The sequence below is a fragment of the Eschrichtius robustus genome, chromosome 14 (genome assembly GCF_028021215.1).
Source record: "Eschrichtius robustus isolate mEscRob2 chromosome 14, mEscRob2.pri, whole genome shotgun sequence".
NCBI lineage: Eukaryota > Metazoa > Chordata > Mammalia > Artiodactyla > Eschrichtiidae > Eschrichtius > Eschrichtius robustus.
The window spans coordinates 8,285,213-8,302,194 of record NC_090837.1 but is presented as its reverse complement, the minus strand read 5'-3'; the positions used below and the strand labels follow the sequence as shown (position 1 = coordinate 8,302,194).

Genomic DNA, 16,982 nt, shown 5'->3' with positions numbered 1-16,982 from the left:
GTTTGATAGGTGCGCAGCAAACTTACTGAATGGGTTTATGATCCTGCACCCCGGCTTGTTTCAGAAGATAGTGAACTGTAAGTGAACGAGTTGGACAAAACAGACCAAAAAAGCCCCTGCCCTAAAACAACAACAACAACAACAAAACGCCTTGTCCAGAGCATTTTCAATTAAAATTGCAGCCCCCGCACTACCAGTGCCCCCTTTCCCTGCTTTATTTTTTTCTATACATGTATCACCTTCTAAACTATTATAGTTTACTCCTCGGTGTTTGCGTGTCTCCGCCACTAGAATGTAAGCTCCACGAAGGCAGGGGATTTTGTCCATTTTGTTCACCAGCCTACCCTCAGTGCCCAGAACAGTGTTGGCACCCAGCAGGTGCTCAATAAATAGAGAATGAATGAACTCCAGATCACAGTCTGCTCTTTTTTTCTGCAGACCTTGAGTCACCTTGTTCCAAGGGGGAAACGGGCTTCAGGAGGCGCCACCCAGGAGTTCGAGCTCTGGGAGAAGGGCCATTGGGGCAGCTGCGGAGATGGGAGGCGCCGGCAGCAGGAGAGCGGTGAGGCCCGGGTGCTGGGGCACTTCCAGGAAGAGGCGCGGGCGCTGACAGCCCGGGGCCAGAGACTGTGGGCGGTACCGTCCGATGGGACGAGTCACCTGACTCGCGCAGGCCACGCCCACCTCCTCATGGGCGGGGCGCATGCAAATCAGCCCGCGGCGGCGGCCAATCGTGGCGCGCGCCGGGGGTCCAGGGCCCGGGGATCCGGGACGCTGGCTCGGGCGCAGGCTCTCGTCTCTGCAGCCCCGGGCTTTTGCAAGCGGCGTGGCGGGCCTGTGAGCTTGTGCTGTAGTAGCTTCCTCGACCTCCTCGTCCTCGGCGGCCGGCCGGGTCAGGCCGGACCCGCGCAGGGGGCCAGGCGGCGGCTGCCTCAGGCGGAGGCGGAGGCGGAGGTGCGGGGAGGTGGGGGCCGCTGCCTTCGCAGGCGCCTGGGCCGGCCCGCGCCTTTTCAGCGTGCTCCATGCATCCGGAGCCCGCCCCGCCCCCGAGCAGCAACAGCCCCGAGCTTCCCCTCAGCTGCGGCAACACCACCAGCGGCAGCCGCCGGAGCCGCCGCCGCAGCGGGGACGGGGAGCCCCCGGGGTCGCCGTCGCCCCCGCCGCCCGCCGTGACCTACCCGGACTGGATCGGCCAGAGTTACTCGGCGGTGATGAGCCTAAACGAGCACTCGATGCAGGCGCTGTCCTGGCGCAAACTCTACTTGAGCCGCGCCAAGCTCAAAGCCTCCAGCCGGACCTCGGCTCTGCTCTCCGGCTTCGCCATGGTGAGCTCGGGCCACCCTGCCCTGCCCCCTTTCAGGTCTGGCCACTGTCGCCCGCAGCCCTGACAGGGCCCACAGGGGAGCTGGCTGGGCGGGCCAGGCGGGCTGGGGGTGAAGGGAAGAGCTGGGAGAAAGCTGTCGTGGACGCTGGAGGGGTCCAGAGGTGCTGGACATGAGAGGTGGGCGACAAGTGACACCCGATGTGGGAGACTGTGTATCATACACATGTCCAGGGTTGGGGGGCTCAGATACCTTCAGATGGGCAAGCTTGATGCAGCAAGGAGGGAGAAACAGCAGGATCCTCGACGTAGATCTGTAAGAAGACATTCCCACATATGTTCAGGGGGAAAGGAAAGACAACGTGGTCTGATCTCTTTGGAAGCAGGTATCTGGAGGTTGGGAGGTCAAGGACCCCGAGCCGTCTCCCTACTTCCCCCACACTTGGGGCCAGGTTCTTTTATTACCTAGTAGAGGGGATTTCCCGACACCCTGTCTCCTATGGCATTTTCCGAGGCCTCAGCCTGGGGGTTTGACAACCGCTCCCCACCTCAGTTTCTTCTCCAGAAACTTGCCACTGAGTCACTGGGTGTGGGGGAGGAGCGTGGGACATGTTCCCGTTGAATGGGCTCTTTCTTGATGTAGCCGGTGGGCTTAGTTTCCGCTCCCCATTCGGGCTGGGTCGGAGTGAGAACCAGCCTCTGGGGAGTGGGGTAGGTGAGGCTGCAAGTTGGGCTGAGAAGTGGCCCCGAGGATGCCTTCATGCTGGTGATCTTGGAGTCTCCCGGGGCAGGGAGCTACAGAACAAGTCCTGATTATCACCTTTCAGTGACCTCAGCCTGCATGAATGGGGTCTGCTCCCCCACCCCCAAGGTTTTTAGCCCAGAGCACTCTTGCCTCACCAGTGAGTGAGGTAAGCTCCTGGCCTTGAGGGAGGGAGTGGCTGCACCCTTCGTGTTTTATTGGGAAAGGAGCGTGTCTGGCACTCTTCCTGTGCTCCGCAAACTAGTGGGCGATACACGGGAGCAAGAACTTTTTAGAAGCCCTTAGCGCTCCCAGAGCACCCTGGGGCCACGGTGGAAAGGCCAGGTGATTGAGGTTGGGGAAGAGCTCTCCCGGCTCTGCCACTTGCTGCCTGTGCGGCCTCAGACTAATAATCCCTATGTGGGCCTCGGTTTCTGAATTGGTGAATGAAGGCTGCTACTCAAGTTTCTCTGACTTTAAGAATTTAATCGAGGAAGACTGAGAGGGGAGGAGAGAATGTGCATTTGTAAGAAGTGTCACTCTAGCTTTTAATTTAGATCTATATGAAGGGATGCTGTTCTATCAGCTAAGTATTTAATCGAGGAAGCCTTTGAGAGGGGAGGAGAGAATGTATGTGTTTGTAAGAAGTGTCACTCTAGCTTTTAATTTAGGTCTATATGAAGGGATGCTGTTCTATCAGCCCCAAATCCTAGGAATAGCTGACACTTAACCAAGCACCCACTAGGTGCTTGGCACTGTGTAGGTTCCCTAACTTATGCACTAAGTCCTCGACCACCCTTTGAGGTAGTTTTGTCATGGGACTTTCCCGAGGCCACACAGCTCACCTGCTGGAGCGGGATTTGAACCCAGGACGGCTGACGTCCAGAACTCTCTTGGACACTTGTGCCATTTGTGGTGTATGGAGCTTTGAGCCATGTCCTGCCAGGGACCTGTTAGGAGCAGGCCTTGTAGGGAACGAGAAATAGAGCAGAAAAACTTCTCTTAAGCAAAATAAAATGTTACAGTTAGGGGGAAGGGAGTGACACCAGGGGGTGTCGGCTCTTCACAGCAGCTCTCTGGGTTTCAGATGGTGAGATGCCTATTCCTCTTTTTCTTGGGGTCATAAATTCACAGCTGCCCAGGCCCCTTCCCACTCCAGGAGAAGTAAGGAGCTGATGGGTGAAGCTTTCCTGCCTTCTTGAATCGTCTCTTAGAAGCCGGGCCTTCTAATCAGATGTCACCTCCCTCTTCCTCTTGCTAAAAACAGTGTGGGGAAGTCAGGCAGCAGGGGCGGCCAGCGGCACTTGGTGGGCCTTGACTCAACCCAGGCTGTTTCTTGGGGACCTTTATTTTACCCAGTCGGGGTGGAGAAGGCTTCCTGGCGCCACTGATGAAATCCCCAAAATTCTGCCAGCAGGGAAGGCTAAACCCCATGACAGCCTCCGTTCTGCGGAAGCAGTTACAGGAGAGTGACTGCCTTTGCCATGAATCTGGAAATGAATGGGAGAGATGGCGTTGGGGTGGAGAGCGGGTGCTCAGCAGGGCGGGTCTGCCCGCACCCCGCTCCCACCAAAGACACCCAGCCTCGTGAAGGATACTTGGAGAGGAAGGGGTGCCACGCAGCCAAGCGCCATGGAAGCTAGAGTGAGCAGGTTTCCTGGACTACTTTCCCGTGGCCTGTGAGTCAGCACAACCAACTTCCTGCCCCCAGAGGGCTTCCTTCCTAGAGACCTGGAAAACCAGAAGAAGTGACATGACGTGACCTTTGATTTCCAAGGGTGGGAGAGTTGGTGAGGATGCCAGACTCACCTGCGCACAAGGTGAGATTCAGGGAGGGTCTCCCAAGAGCCTGGAGGGGATGGAGAGACTCCCCTTTCATGGGTGGAAGGGCCTGGCCAGGTGCCCTGATGCGCTGGGGAGATAGGCCATGGGACCTCAGACAGTGGCTTTACTCTTTGGGGCCAGTTTTCTCATGTGTGCAAAGGAGGCACATACCCTGCTCTCCCATGGACTTGCATGCGGAGCCATTACAAGGTCCCACTGGGCCCATGAAGGATTGAGGAATTATCAGGATCTGATGACGTACACCTTAGCTGGACCCTCTCTAGTCTGCAGACAAGATTCCCATTCCTGATGGCATTTCCAGAAACAGCAGGCCTTGTCTGGGCTCAGCATCCAGACTCTTAACCAGGGGCCCTGGATGTAGCACATGATAAGCAGCCTGCAAGTGCTCCTTGAGCCGAGGGTGCCATGACTCGGGCCATCTGTGCCTCAGTTTACCTCTCAGCAAGAGGCAGCCAGCCTCGGCCTGACCCTGTCCCCTTGGGGCCGTGGTGAGCACACGCAGCCATCGTGGTGTGCTGGGGCGGGCAGCCTGTAACGTTAGCCTAAGCAGTAGATAATTGGGAAGGGTAAACAAAATGCTTTCTGTGACCTGGGATCAATTACTTTTGGATTATCTGCCTCCTCGAGTTCTCCACCTGCCAGCACCCTTTTGTTCCCAGGTTCCAGAGTGGGTTCAGAAGCTGCTTGGAATTTCTCTGAAAATGAGTTGGAAGGAAGGGCTCAAATCATAAGACATTATTGAGCCTCTGTGACATGTTCCGAGTTCAGGGGGCATGGAGATGAGCAACAAAAAATTACTCCTATGGTGCGCATTACTTTTTTTTTTTTTTTAAATATTTATTTATTTATTTATTTTATTTTTGCTGCATCGGGTCTTAGTTGTGGTTTGTGGGATCCTCAACTGCGGCACGTGGGCTTCTCTCTAGTTGTGGCCCGCGTGCTCAGTAGTTTCGGTGTGCGGGCTTAGTTGCCCCACGGCATGTGGGATCTTAGTTCCCCAACCAGGGATCGAACCTGCGTCCCCTGCTTTGGAAGGCAGAGTCTTTATTTTATTTTTTTATTTTTGGTTGCATTGGGTCTTCGTTGCTGCGCGCGGGCTTTTCTCTAGTTGCAGCAAGCGGGGGCTACTCTTCATTGTGGTGCGCGGGCTTCTCATTGCGGTGGCTTCTGTTGTTGAGGAGCACGGGCTCTAGGCACGCAGGCTTCAGTAGTTGCCGCTTGTGGGCTAGCTCAGTAGTTGTGGCTCTTGGGCTCTAGAGTGCAGGCTCAGTAGTTGTGGCGCACGGGCTTAGTTGTTTTGCGGCATGTGGAATCTTCCCGGACCAGGGCTCGAACCCCTGTCCCCTGCATTGGCAGGCAGATTCTTAACCACTGCCCCACCAGGGAAGTCCCGGTGCTCGTTACTCATGGTAATCATTGCCATTGTTGATTGGGCTCTTGGAATAGGCTAGACGTTGTACTAAGTATGCTCCTTGTACTATCTCTTGTGATCTTCACAGCCTGGGGAGTGAGGGTAGGTGTGGTTCCCCAGTGAATGACTTGTCTGAGGTTACCTGGCTGGTAAGCTGTGGGGCCCTGTGACCATGGTGTGGCCCCACTGCTACGGGAGAGGAAGCACCAGAGAGAGTGGTGGGAGGACAGAGCTGGGAGGCTCGCGTATTGTAGAGCAGAGTAAGAACAGGGACTCTAGAGCCACACAACTTGGGTTCAAATCCTGGCTCTACCACTTATAACTGTGAGATCCTGGGGAAGTTGCTTAATGTCTCTGGGCCTCAGCTTCCTCTTCTGTAAAGTGGGGGTAATAGTAATACCAACCTCATAGGCTTGGTGTGAGGATTCATTTGTATTTGCAAAGCACTTAGAATGTACCTGGTCCCGGTATGATGGAAACTCTCTCACCCTTGTTCCCATGATGTTGGGAATGCTTTTTTTTTTTTGGCCATGCTGCGGCATGTGGGATCCTAGTTCCCCCACCAGGAATTGAATCCGGGCCCACGACAGTGAAAGCACTGAACCTTAACCACTGGACCGCCAGGGAATTCCCAGGGCTTCTTTTATAAGGGTTAACTGATTTAGAAGAATGTGATTCCAGCTAAGCCTTGAGGGTGGTAGAGTTAGGACTTGGGGAAGAACCCTCTATCAGAGGAAGTATTAGGAGCAAAGTTACTAAGGCGAGGAATTATAGGGTCTCCAGGAAAAGGCAGAAAGTGTGGTGTGGCTGGAGTTGAGGGTGTGTTGGGGATAGTAGAGGAAGATGAATCTAGCCAGACTAGATGGTGCAGGGCCTTGACTTGCTGTTTGAGACGTTTGAACTCTGGTATCGGCAATGGGGAGCCATGGAAGGTTTTGGAGCAGAGGAGTTCCATGATGCATTCTTGAATAAAGTTGAAGATGTTACTATTTACTGAACACCAGGCAAGAGCCTGGACCCTTTTCTTTCATTCTTACTTAAGCCTCAGAACAGCTCTTAAACATATGTACTGTCGCCTCCGCAGAGGCTTACAGAGGTTCTGATCACCCAGCTAGTAGAGTTCAAGCCCCGGTCCGTCTGACTTGGAGTCTTTTCTACTCAACCACCCTCTCACCGTTTCCCTTGTTGTTAGTTGAAAACTGGGCCTTTGAAGTCTTCCAGATGTGCAGTTCTGCACTCTGGGCCGTGTACAAATGGAATTTTGCTGAATGCTCCAAGGGGAAGGCACTCCCTGCCTAGCTGAGAAGCCTTTTGGAAAACTTCACAAGTGCCTGTGGCACGTGTCTGGAATTTTCAGCCAGGGTCTGTGTTGAGCTCTGCTGATTTCTGCTGGGTCCAGGGCTGATGAAGAAGAGCTCTAGGGCTTCCCAAGGTGGCACTGTGGTAATTAATGTTGGGAAGGCGATTCCCTGGAGAAATGAAACTGAGAAAGTTTAAACAAGAGCAAGTTTCTCCCTGGTGGAACTTCTTCTGGGAGGCCTTTAATATGCTCCCCAGAAGGCATGCCTTAAGCTGATAGAACCACGGGAATTCCCTGGCAGTCCAGTGGTTAGGACTCCATGCTTTCACTGCCAACGGCGTGGGTTCAGTCCCTGGTCGGGGAACTGAGATCCCGAAAGCTGTGCGGTGTGGCCAAAAAAAACAAAAAGGAAACGGATGGAACCACAAACTCTTCAGAGGAGAATCTTCTGGGACTGTGGTTTGACAGCCCTCTTTGGGAGCATTGGTCTAACCCAGGAACGGACCAACTTTTTCTATAAAGTAAATATTTTCAGCTTTGCGGGCCACACAGTCTCAGTGGTAACTACAGGTGTCCCCTACTTTTCGAAAGTTCGCTTTACGCCACCTCGCTTTTACGAAAGACCTACGTTAGTACCTGTTTTCACCAACCTGAAAAAACCCAAAGAGAATTTTTACTTTTACCAAAAAAGGGTAAAAAGTGAAAATAGCATGCAGCATTTGGTTTACAGCGAGCCGTTATAGAGGCAGCAGGCACCCCGAGGGGTGAGACTGGCACCACCAAACTCCTTTCCCGGGAACCGCACTCAGCATCTCTGCATCAAGTCGCCAGAGCTTTGAGCTGTGTCTGTGAGCATCTGTGCTTTAATCTCGGTTTATTTGTGCGTCTGTTAGCAAGATGTCTCCTAAGGTAATTGCTCCATCCCTTTAGTCCATTTCCCCTTACAAAAGGTTTCAGAGGTGCATTATAGGGGGAAACCGGTACTCAATTCTGCTATTTTAGCTCGAAAGCAGCCACAGACCTTAGATAAATGAGTAGGCATGGCTGTGTGCCAGTAAAACTTTATTTGCAAAGAAGTACACTGAAGGCCAGTTTGGCGACCCCTGATTTAAGTGGTCTCCAAACTTTTTGAGTGCACACCCCGCTCAAAATATTGTCAACACTAGGCTCAGTATTTGTATACATATGTACGCACACTATGTGTATATGTATACATAGGTATGCACACTATGTGTATATGTATACATATATGTATGGTAATGAATGATATGTGTGCTAATAAAACATGAGTATTAAAAGGTACATAGGGGACTTCCCTGGCGGTCCAGTGGTTAAGACTCCACACTTCCACTGCAGGGGCACGGGTTCAATCCTTGGTTGGGGAACTAAGATCCCACAAGCTGTGCGGCCAGATAGAAAAAAAAAAAAAAGTACATTAAGACAAATCAAAACAACAACAAAAAAAGTACATAAAAATACAACATTGAAAAGTTGAAAGGATGAGCTGAAAAAGGAATGTCATGAGAGTTGTTAGGGTTTCCAATGGATTACATAGGATTGTCTTTGGACACTTTAGAAACCCTGGGCTGAAATACCCGAAGGTCAAGTCTCGCCTTTAATATTCGTTTACTGAGGCCCCTAGAGGGACAAGGCCCAGTGCTGGAAGCTGGAGAAACAGGGAAGTAGAGTGGAGGAAACCAGACGTGTCATTACATCTTCAGAACGTGTTTGGCAAGTGCAGTGGTGGAGGAGCGTTGGTGGAGGGACACTTATCACCGTCTGAAAATACTTGCCTAAACGTTTAGTACCTGTCATCCTCGCTGGGGCAGGGATTCTGCTGTCTTCCTGCTTTCTCTCCAGCGGAGCCACAAGATCCTTAAGGCACATAGTAAGTTCTCAATGAAAGTTGTCCGTGAGGGGAATTCTCTGGCGGTCCAGTGGTTAGGACTCCGCACTTTCACTCCTGAGGGCACAGGTTCAATCCCTGGTTGAGGAACTAAGATCCCTTAAGCCATGCAGCGCAGCCAAAAAAAAAAAATGTCCATGAACGAATGAATGGCCCCGTCCTCACCTGGGAGGCCATGGAACAGGGGTGACTTGGAAGGTAAAAACCTGAGGACGTCAAAATTAGCCAGATGAAGAGAAAGGCTAGGCCTGTTCTCTACCCCCTCCCCGCAACCTGCAGGTTCAACCTGTTAGTGGCTTGTGACATTGAGTGAGTCGCAACCAGCAGGTTTTTTGTGTGTGTGTGTGTGTGTGTTTTTTTTTTTTTTTTTTTTTTTTGAAATAAGAGTGGAATGAAATAGAAAGCAGCAGCATGCATCACGTGTTGTGAGAGGAGCCTGGATTAGCATGCTTTAAGGATAATTATTGTTTGGGGAAGCTTGTTTCTGTTATAAATGGGTATGTGTCTATTTATGGAAACCTTTGGAATACTGGTCTGTGGTGGTCAAAAGAGTTTGCAAATTACTGGATAAGCCCTCAATCCTCTCTTAATAGATAGTTTGCATCGGAGGGGGGGGCCAGCAGGCTCAGGCAGCGCTGGGTGACCCAGGGTGACTGAGGCTTGGCGGCACCAGTGAACAGGAGAAGCCCAGGCTTGGGAAAGGAGAGTTGTGTCTTCCAGCTGTTGGGCGCCTGGGTCAGGCCAGGCATGGGAAGGCTGCCTTGGAAGGGCCTGGCCTCGGCGCCAGGTGGCAGGGGTCTCCATGGAGCCCGACAGGAGTGAGAAGAGTGGTTGGCATCTGGGCGTGGTGGGCAGACACCCAGCAAGGCCAGCGAGCCCCTACCCTTCTCAGGAGCCTCTTCTTGGCTCGTGCTTGAGGTTTGGTGTCCCCGTGGTGGGGTGGTGGTGTCAGAGGTCTGCGGACCAGAGTGAGGTGGGGCTGTCCATCCCTCTGCCCTTCCTCACCCTTTAGGACCCACATGGCCAGGTTTAAGCAGGCCCGTGGCTGGCTGGGAGCTGTTTATTTTAGGTTAACGGCACAGCACTCTGGCTATATTTACCTTGCGAAGCTGCTTGCAATCTGATCTGATCTCTCTGGGACTCAGCTGGGGCCCTGGGAGTCGCCTGCCAGATTCCGAGAGGCCCCCCCCACCCCGGGTTTACCCTCCCTGCCCTTGGGGAGGTTTCCTAAGTGGGACACATTCTGAAAAAAGCAGTAGTTTTTATTCCTGTGAACAGTTTTCATGAGGAGCCATGATTTGTGCCAGCCATTCGTTTGCACAGCCCCAGGACACTGAGCTTGGTCCCCAATGTGGGAACGGCACACACAGCCCGCCAGCGTGCTCCAAGTTCCAGGAACCGTAGGGTCCGGCGAGGATGATGGGGTTTCTTCCGGAGCACGGCAAGGCCCCTTCCTTCTCCTCAGAAGGCCCAGCGTCACAGGCTGAGCTGCCCAGGCTCCCCACCAGCCCAAGACCTCGGGGGAAATTCTGGTGTCCCCAGGCCAGGTGTGTCCCAACAGCTGTGTGTACGGCTCTGGAGCCTGGGGGTCCGGCAAGGTGGTCTCTGTCCTGCCAAGGTGGCCATCTTGCCAGCTGTGCCGTGGGGCACACATTCTCCTTGTACCCAGGGTTTGGAGCTGGAGCAGGCCAGGCGCAGAGTGGGGGTCTGAGCCCCTCACCCTCCCCAGGGAGCAGAACACGGGCACACGGGGTCAGCTCTCACCAGCCTCAGCTGAGGGCGTGCAGGGGCTGTTTGTCTTCCACTTTAAGCCCCGCGTTTTTCTTTTTAACTAAGATTTATTGAGTACCTTCTGGGGGCTGGCCCTTTGTTAAAACCCATGTCAAGACCTCATTTAATCCCCTCAGTGATTGTCTTAGTCTGTCTGGGCTGCTATAACAGAATACCACAGACTGGGTGGCTTATAAACAACAGATGTTTATTTCTCACAGTTCTGGAGACTAGAAGTCCAAGGTCAAGGTGCCAGCAGATTCAGTGTCTGGTGAGGGGCTGGCTTCCTGATTCATAGACACTGACTACTGTCCTCACCTGGCAGGAGTGGTGAGGGGGTCTCTGCTGGGGGTGACTCTCCTATAAGGGCACTAGGGCACCACCCCCATGACACAGTCACCCCCAAAGGCCCTACCTCCTCACACCATCACCTTGGGGGTTAGGATTTAAAATATGAATTTAGAGGGTTTACAGACATTCAGTCTGTAGTAGCAGGTGTGAGGAAAATGCTATTACCCCTTTGCACAGAGCCTCAGTTTCCTCATTTGTAAAAAAGTAATAATAGTGTTGCTAGTAATCATTGACACTTTACACTTTATTAAGCATATATATATATATATATATATATATATATATATGCCAGGTCTTGTGCTAAGGGCTTTGTATTCATTAATCTGTTGAATCCTCATAACAGCCCCTATTTTATAGATGTAGAACCTGTGGCATAGAGAGGTCACCAGCTTTGTAAGTGGAGGAGCCAGTTCACTCTTAATGGCTCTGTAGAGGTAGAGATACCAGGCTTAAGGGAACAGATTGGTTACCTGTATATGTGTGTGTCGTTCCCCCTGCCGCCGTATAGACCCCCAGCACCCAGCTCAGGGCCTGGTGCGCCTAATGGGTCCGGACATTTCAGGTGAGTGAATCAGTAGCCAGTGGACCTGAGGCAGCCAAGCAACAGACTCTCCTGCTGGTCCCTTCTCCAGTTTCAGGTTCCGGGGCAGCAGGCCAAAACAGGAAGAGGAAGTGCTGGGGGTGGGGATGTGGCAGGAGGTACGCCCTGCCGGAGGTGCCCCACTTTTCCAGTGTGGTCAGGTCTGAGGACAGAGACCAGGGAGCCCGGGGTGCAGCCCTTAACCTGCCGTGCCCTGGTGGCCTGCCCTGCTGCCCTGCATCCCTCACCCGCATGTGCTAAGCAATCTCAGCATTGGCCTTAGGCCACCAGTGAGTGATCCTAAAAATGGTCAAAATCCTCATGGCACTGCCCCAGATTTATATGGGCTTGAAACATTTTACAAACTCCTGGGATGAAAAGTTTATACAATCATCAGTTGTGGGAATTCTAAGACAAAAGTCTGTGACTCCTGTGGAAATTGTCTGCAAAGTCATATGACTGTATATACCTGGCTGTCTTAAGGAGTATCCAGTATTTTCACCAAATTCTCAAACTGTCCAACCCCAAATCAGCTCTAGACGGTGACCTTAATTTTGCCACATACCCTCCTTTTTCAGAGACAACAGGGAAGGTCTTGACCAAGGTCACCCAGGGAAGCAGGGGTGTTTCTGGAGCCAAAACCCAGGGCTGCCAATTTGGCTTTGGTGTTCTCAGGCTGGACAGGAGGATAGAAACCCAGAGGGTTTCATATCAAGACACTGGGATTGAGGGTGAGGTTTTTAAACTGAATAACAATAATAATAGTAAAGCCTCTTTTTTTGAGGGTTTACTCTGTGCTAGGCACTAAGTATTTGATGTGGGATTAACTCAGTCCTCACAACTCTCTGAGTTATGTACCAGTCTTTTTTTTTTTTTTGGCCACACCGCGCAACTTGTGGGATCTTAGTTCCCCAACTAGGGATTGAACCTGGGCCCCAGCAGTGAAAGCACCTTGTCCTAACCACTGGACTGCCAGGGAATTCCCCCAATTTTCTATTTTTTAATTATTAATTAATTAATTGATTAATTTTGGCTGCTCCGGGTCTTAGTTGCGGCATGCGGGATCTAGTTCCCTGACCAGGGATCAAACCTGGGCCCCCTGCATTGGGAGTGCGGAGTCGTACCCACTGGACCCCCAGGGAAGTCCTGCAATATTCTGTTTTTTACAGATAAGGAAACTTAGGCCCAGAAATTTGAAGGAACTTGCCAGAGCCTCACAGACTAATAAAGGGCAGAGCAGTCAGGGCTCAAAGCAGGCAGCCTGGCTCCAGAGCCCGTGCTCCTAACCACTGCCCTACACTGCCTTTCCAGGCCTAGGAAGGCTGTGGAGGTACAAGAAATGAAGGCAAACAGGGCCAGGCATTACAAACAAGAAAGCTGGGAAGGAAGGAGCCCACCCGCTCCCCAGGAGTAAGGAGGGGTCGGGGCAGGTGTGGGGCTCGTGGGTACATTTCAGCATCAGGCCTCCCCCTTCTGAGCCTGGCACACACAGCGAACCCTTTATGAAGGGTCATTCTCCTTAATGCTGTTGCCATTGGCACTTGCTTCCCCACTCCCTCCAGCCTCGGCAGGCAGACCCTGGCAGTGTGCCCACTGCCCGCTTCTCCCGGCCCATATCTGATGAGCTGGCTTCTTCACATGGGGGTGATTTGCAAGGCCCAGGTGAGAGGAGGTGGGTGGCCGGCCTGGAGCATGCCCCTGGTGACCCCGGATCCACAGGTCTCCAGGAACTGGGGAGCAGCTAGTGCATCAGCCCTGGGGCTTGCCGACTGCACCGCAGCACCCAGCCAGAGCCCATCTCTTCTGGGAAGCCTCTCTTAATTCCTTCTTGGTTGGTGCACTGTGTTCTCAGAAAGGGCCTGGGCATGACCTGGGAGGGCCTTCATCCCTTCACCCCACCCCTCTCCTTGTCCCCAGAGCAGGGCGTGAGGAAACCTCTGCTTGGGACTTCTGTGGTGGCGCAGTGGTTAAGAATCCGCCTGCCAATGCAGGGGACACGGGTTCGAGCCCTGGTCCAGGAAGATCCCACATGCTGTGGAGCAACTAAGCCCATGCACCACAGCTACTGAGCCCGCGTGCTGCAACTACTGAAGCCCGCGTGCCTAGAGCCCGTGCTCGGCAACAAGAGAAGCCACCGCAATGAGAAGCCCATGCACCACAATGAAGAGTAGCCCCTGCTCGCTGCAACTAGAGAAAGCCTGTGTGCAGCAACGAAGACCCAACACAGCCAAAAATAAATAAAATAAATTTATTTTTAAAAATAGAATAATTTTCAAAAAGAAACCTCTGCTTGGGAATTGGGAGTGTGGTGCCAACAGGGAGGGAGCCTTTTTTCATTCATGTAAACTTTTTCTGTCATAGTGAAATTTACATAAAACTTACCATTTTAACCATTTGTGATGATTACTATTTGGGAGGTGTTTGCCATCTACCAGGAGCTCTCATTTAATTGTTAAAATAATCCTATGAACTGATACGATATCCCTACTTTACAAATAGGAGAGTTGAGGCACAGAGAGGTTCAGTGACTTTCCCAAGGACACATAGCTCGTGAGTGGCAGAACTGGGATTCAAATCCAGGCAGCCCGGGCTCCAAGCCTGCGCTCTCTACCAGTACTTTCTGCCACTTCTCAACCCTAAGTGGGTGGGTCTTATAATCCCCATTATACAGATACGGACACTGAGGCTCAGAGAGGCCAAGTGACTTACCCAGGGTCCCAGAGCTTGATGGGAGGAGAGCTTCTGAGCCATGACTATCCTGTCACTTAGCCCACCTCTTCCTCCCCCCCAACCCCAGGTGGCGATGGTGGAGGTGCAGCTGGACGCTGACCACGACTACCCGCCGGGGCTGCTTATCGCCTTCAGCGCCTGCACCACGGTGCTGGTGGCCGTGCACCTGTTTGCACTCATGATCAGCACCTGCATCCTGCCCAATATCGAGGCGGTGAGCAACGTGCACAACCTCAACTCGGTCAAAGAGTCTCCCCACGAGCGCATGCACCGCCACATCGAGCTGGCCTGGGCCTTCTCCACTGTCATCGGCACGCTGCTGTTCCTGGCTGAGGTCGTGCTGCTCTGCTGGGTCAAGTTCTTGCCTCTCAAGAAACAGCCGGGTCAGGCGCGGCCCACCAGCAAGCCCCCGGCCAGCGGCGCGGCCGCCAACGTCAGCGGCAGCACCGGCGGCATCACCCCAGGCCAGGCCGCCGCCATCGCCTCCACCACCATCATGGTCCCCTTCGGCCTCATCTTCATCGTCTTTGCCGTCCACTTCTACCGCTCACTGGTCAGCCATAAGACGGACCGACAGTTCCAGGAGCTCAATGAGCTGGCCGAGTTTGCCCGCCTGCAGGACCAGCTGGACCACAGAGGGGACCACCCCCTGACCCCCGGCAGCCACTATGCCTAAGCCCTCCTGGGCTGGGCACTTCGGAGCTTTGGCCTTACGCCCTTCCCCACGACCTTGTCCTGGCCCAGCCTCAAGGACAGCCTGTGTAGGGGGCTGGGCTTTTGTCAGGGGGCAGAGAGTGGAGGGAAGAGGCCTTTTTTAAAGAGAAATTACTGCACTTTGAAACTTTCCTCTAAGAGAATAAGCACTTCCTGTTCTTCCAGCTCCAGGTTCACCTCCTGTTCGGAAGCCACCGGTGGGAGCCAGAGAGGGGACAAACGCTCCCTTTGTCCCTCCTCCTCCCCTGTGCCAGTGCCACCTGGATGCCTCTTGTCCTTTCCGTCTTGACCCCCCTCCCCGTTCAGTGTCGATTGTGTGCGTGTGTGTGCGTGTGCGAACACAGAAATATACTCATAAGGGACACCTCCTCTTGTGTCTGTATTTGTTGGGTCTGGACTGCCTGGTATTTCTCCTGGTGCCCCAATAGGTGAGCCTCTAAACAAAAAAAATTTTTTCAACATTTTGGGAAATTTCAAACCTACCCCCAAAAGTTCCATGAAGAGTAACTGAAATATATATACAGTCAATTCTTATTCGCAGTGGTTCTGTTCTATAGTCACAGAACACTGAATTAGTGAGTATTTCTCCTAAGAGAAATATGGGGTTATATTCCTGCGAGCCTCTGGTCACAACATTTTTGTCAACCAATCAAAACACAGCCTTGTTTTTTGTGTGTTTCTTTTTAAAGATGCCTTAATATATGTTATATATAACATTGAACTTATATGCTATCGCTATCACAACAGCACTATCACTCATTTGTGACTGAAACTTACATAACACACGTATTTTCTCCGTAAGGCACATCACAGCCTTCCTGTGCTCTGAACACTAGACAGCACTTCATTGTAACCCTTGGGGACCATTTTAAATAGTGAAATCACCAACAAAAAGCACCAAAATGTGAAAAATGTAGCACTAAATAGACTGTGAAAAGGATACTTGTTTACAGCATGAGCTGAAAGAAGGCAGAGGGTCACCCTGTTTGACCTCAGCAAGTAGGCAAATTCACAAATACTGAAACCGTGAATAATGAGAATGACAGTATGTTTTCCCCCTGAGGCATATGCATTAGTTACAGATTTCTTCCTTAAACTAAGGACATTCCTCTACATAACCACAATTCAATGATCAAATTCAGGAAATTTGACATTGATGTGATACTATTATCTAATACAACATTCGTTTTCAGTTTCCCTGTTGTCCCAATCATGTCCTTTCTTGAAGTGATTTTTCCATCCAGGATCATGCATTGCATTGAGTTGTCATGTCTGTTTAGTCACCTTTTATTTGGGACAGCCTTTCTTTGTCCTTTGTAATATCAACATTTTTGAAGAGTCTGAGCCAGTGGTTTTGTAGAATGCTGCCTCCGTCTTGTTTCTCTGATACTTCCTCATCTTTATGATCAGGTTGTGCATTTTGGGAGGAATTTTTTCTCCATTTTGCAGATGACAAAAATTGATGTCCAAAGAGGATAAGTTTTCGAGCCTGGAAATCTGGCTCAGAGCCTAGACGCTCAAAAAATCTTACGTAGACTGATTCTGGCTTTGCTTAAGAAATCGGAAGATCCAGCAGCAGCATTACTGGGCCCGCCTTCTTGCAGAGCAACAATGAACAGGAGCTGAGTTGCAGCTACCTCTTACCCAGGAGATGTATTTGCCACAGTCCCCACCACTCCCTATTGTCTGATACCAGCCCAGCTTCATATGTTACTTACCTGGCCCCAGAGGGCCTTTGTGTTTGACAGCTCGTTCTGTCCCATAAACCTGATATAGAAAGTGGTTTTATAAAAACAAAGTGCTCTGGCTGAAGTGAAAGTTGGTTGTGGGAAAGTGTGGCCTTAAGCTTTTGTCCTTCTGTGCAGACTTGGATATGGCCACAGCAGCTTGGTGGGCTGAGTGGGGGAGGGGGCCCTCCTTTATCCTATTGCAGCTTCTTGCCTCCATCCTGCATCACATACACCAGGACCCACCCTCCCCTGTTCCCAGAAGGCCCTCTGACTGGGACTGAGTAGGGTGGGGCAGGTGCCCCTGTGTGAAACGCTCCACTGCTCCCCAGAGAAAACCTGGGCATCTTCCATCCTTCCCCTAAGATACCCACCTCCCTGCATCTGCAGAGATCTGGGATCCTGCTGGAATAATTTCTGGGCTAAACTTGCCTGAACTCAAGAATCATCAGATTGGCTTGTAAAAAGTGGATTTCCAAGCTCTTCTGCAGATTCCAGTTCAAGTTGGTCTGGGTGTCTTTGGAATCTCTTTTTCATAAGCACTTCAGGTACTCAGACTCAGGCAACTTAGGGAACACGGACAGT

At 51.9% G+C, this 16,982-nt stretch overlaps 1 protein-coding gene across 1 annotated transcript; it reads left to right on the top strand.

The window, feature by feature from the left end:
* The first annotated feature begins 765 nt into the window (after positions 1-765).
* LOC137776154 (calcium release-activated calcium channel protein 1) lies at positions 766-15,034 on the top strand. The gene is made up of 2 exons (XM_068562392.1): positions 766-1,325; positions 14,024-15,034. Exons 1-2 carry the CDS (start codon positions 1,023-1,025, stop codon positions 14,630-14,632), a joined length of 912 nt encoding a protein of 303 aa, XP_068418493.1. The 5' UTR covers positions 766-1,022; the 3' UTR covers positions 14,633-15,034.
* The last annotated feature ends 1,948 nt before the right edge of the window (positions 15,035-16,982 follow it).

Bases quoted from the DNA above. Each gene is read 5' to 3' on its own strand.
- LOC137776154 (XM_068562392.1), top strand. From the start codon at position 1,023: ATGCATCCGGAGCCCGCCCCGCCCCCGAGCAGCAACAGCCCCGAGCTT. The intron at 1,326-14,023 runs GTGAGCTCGGGC...CCCCAACCCCAG, and splicing joins TGCTCTCCGGCTTCGCCATG to GTGGCGATGGTGGAGGTGCA.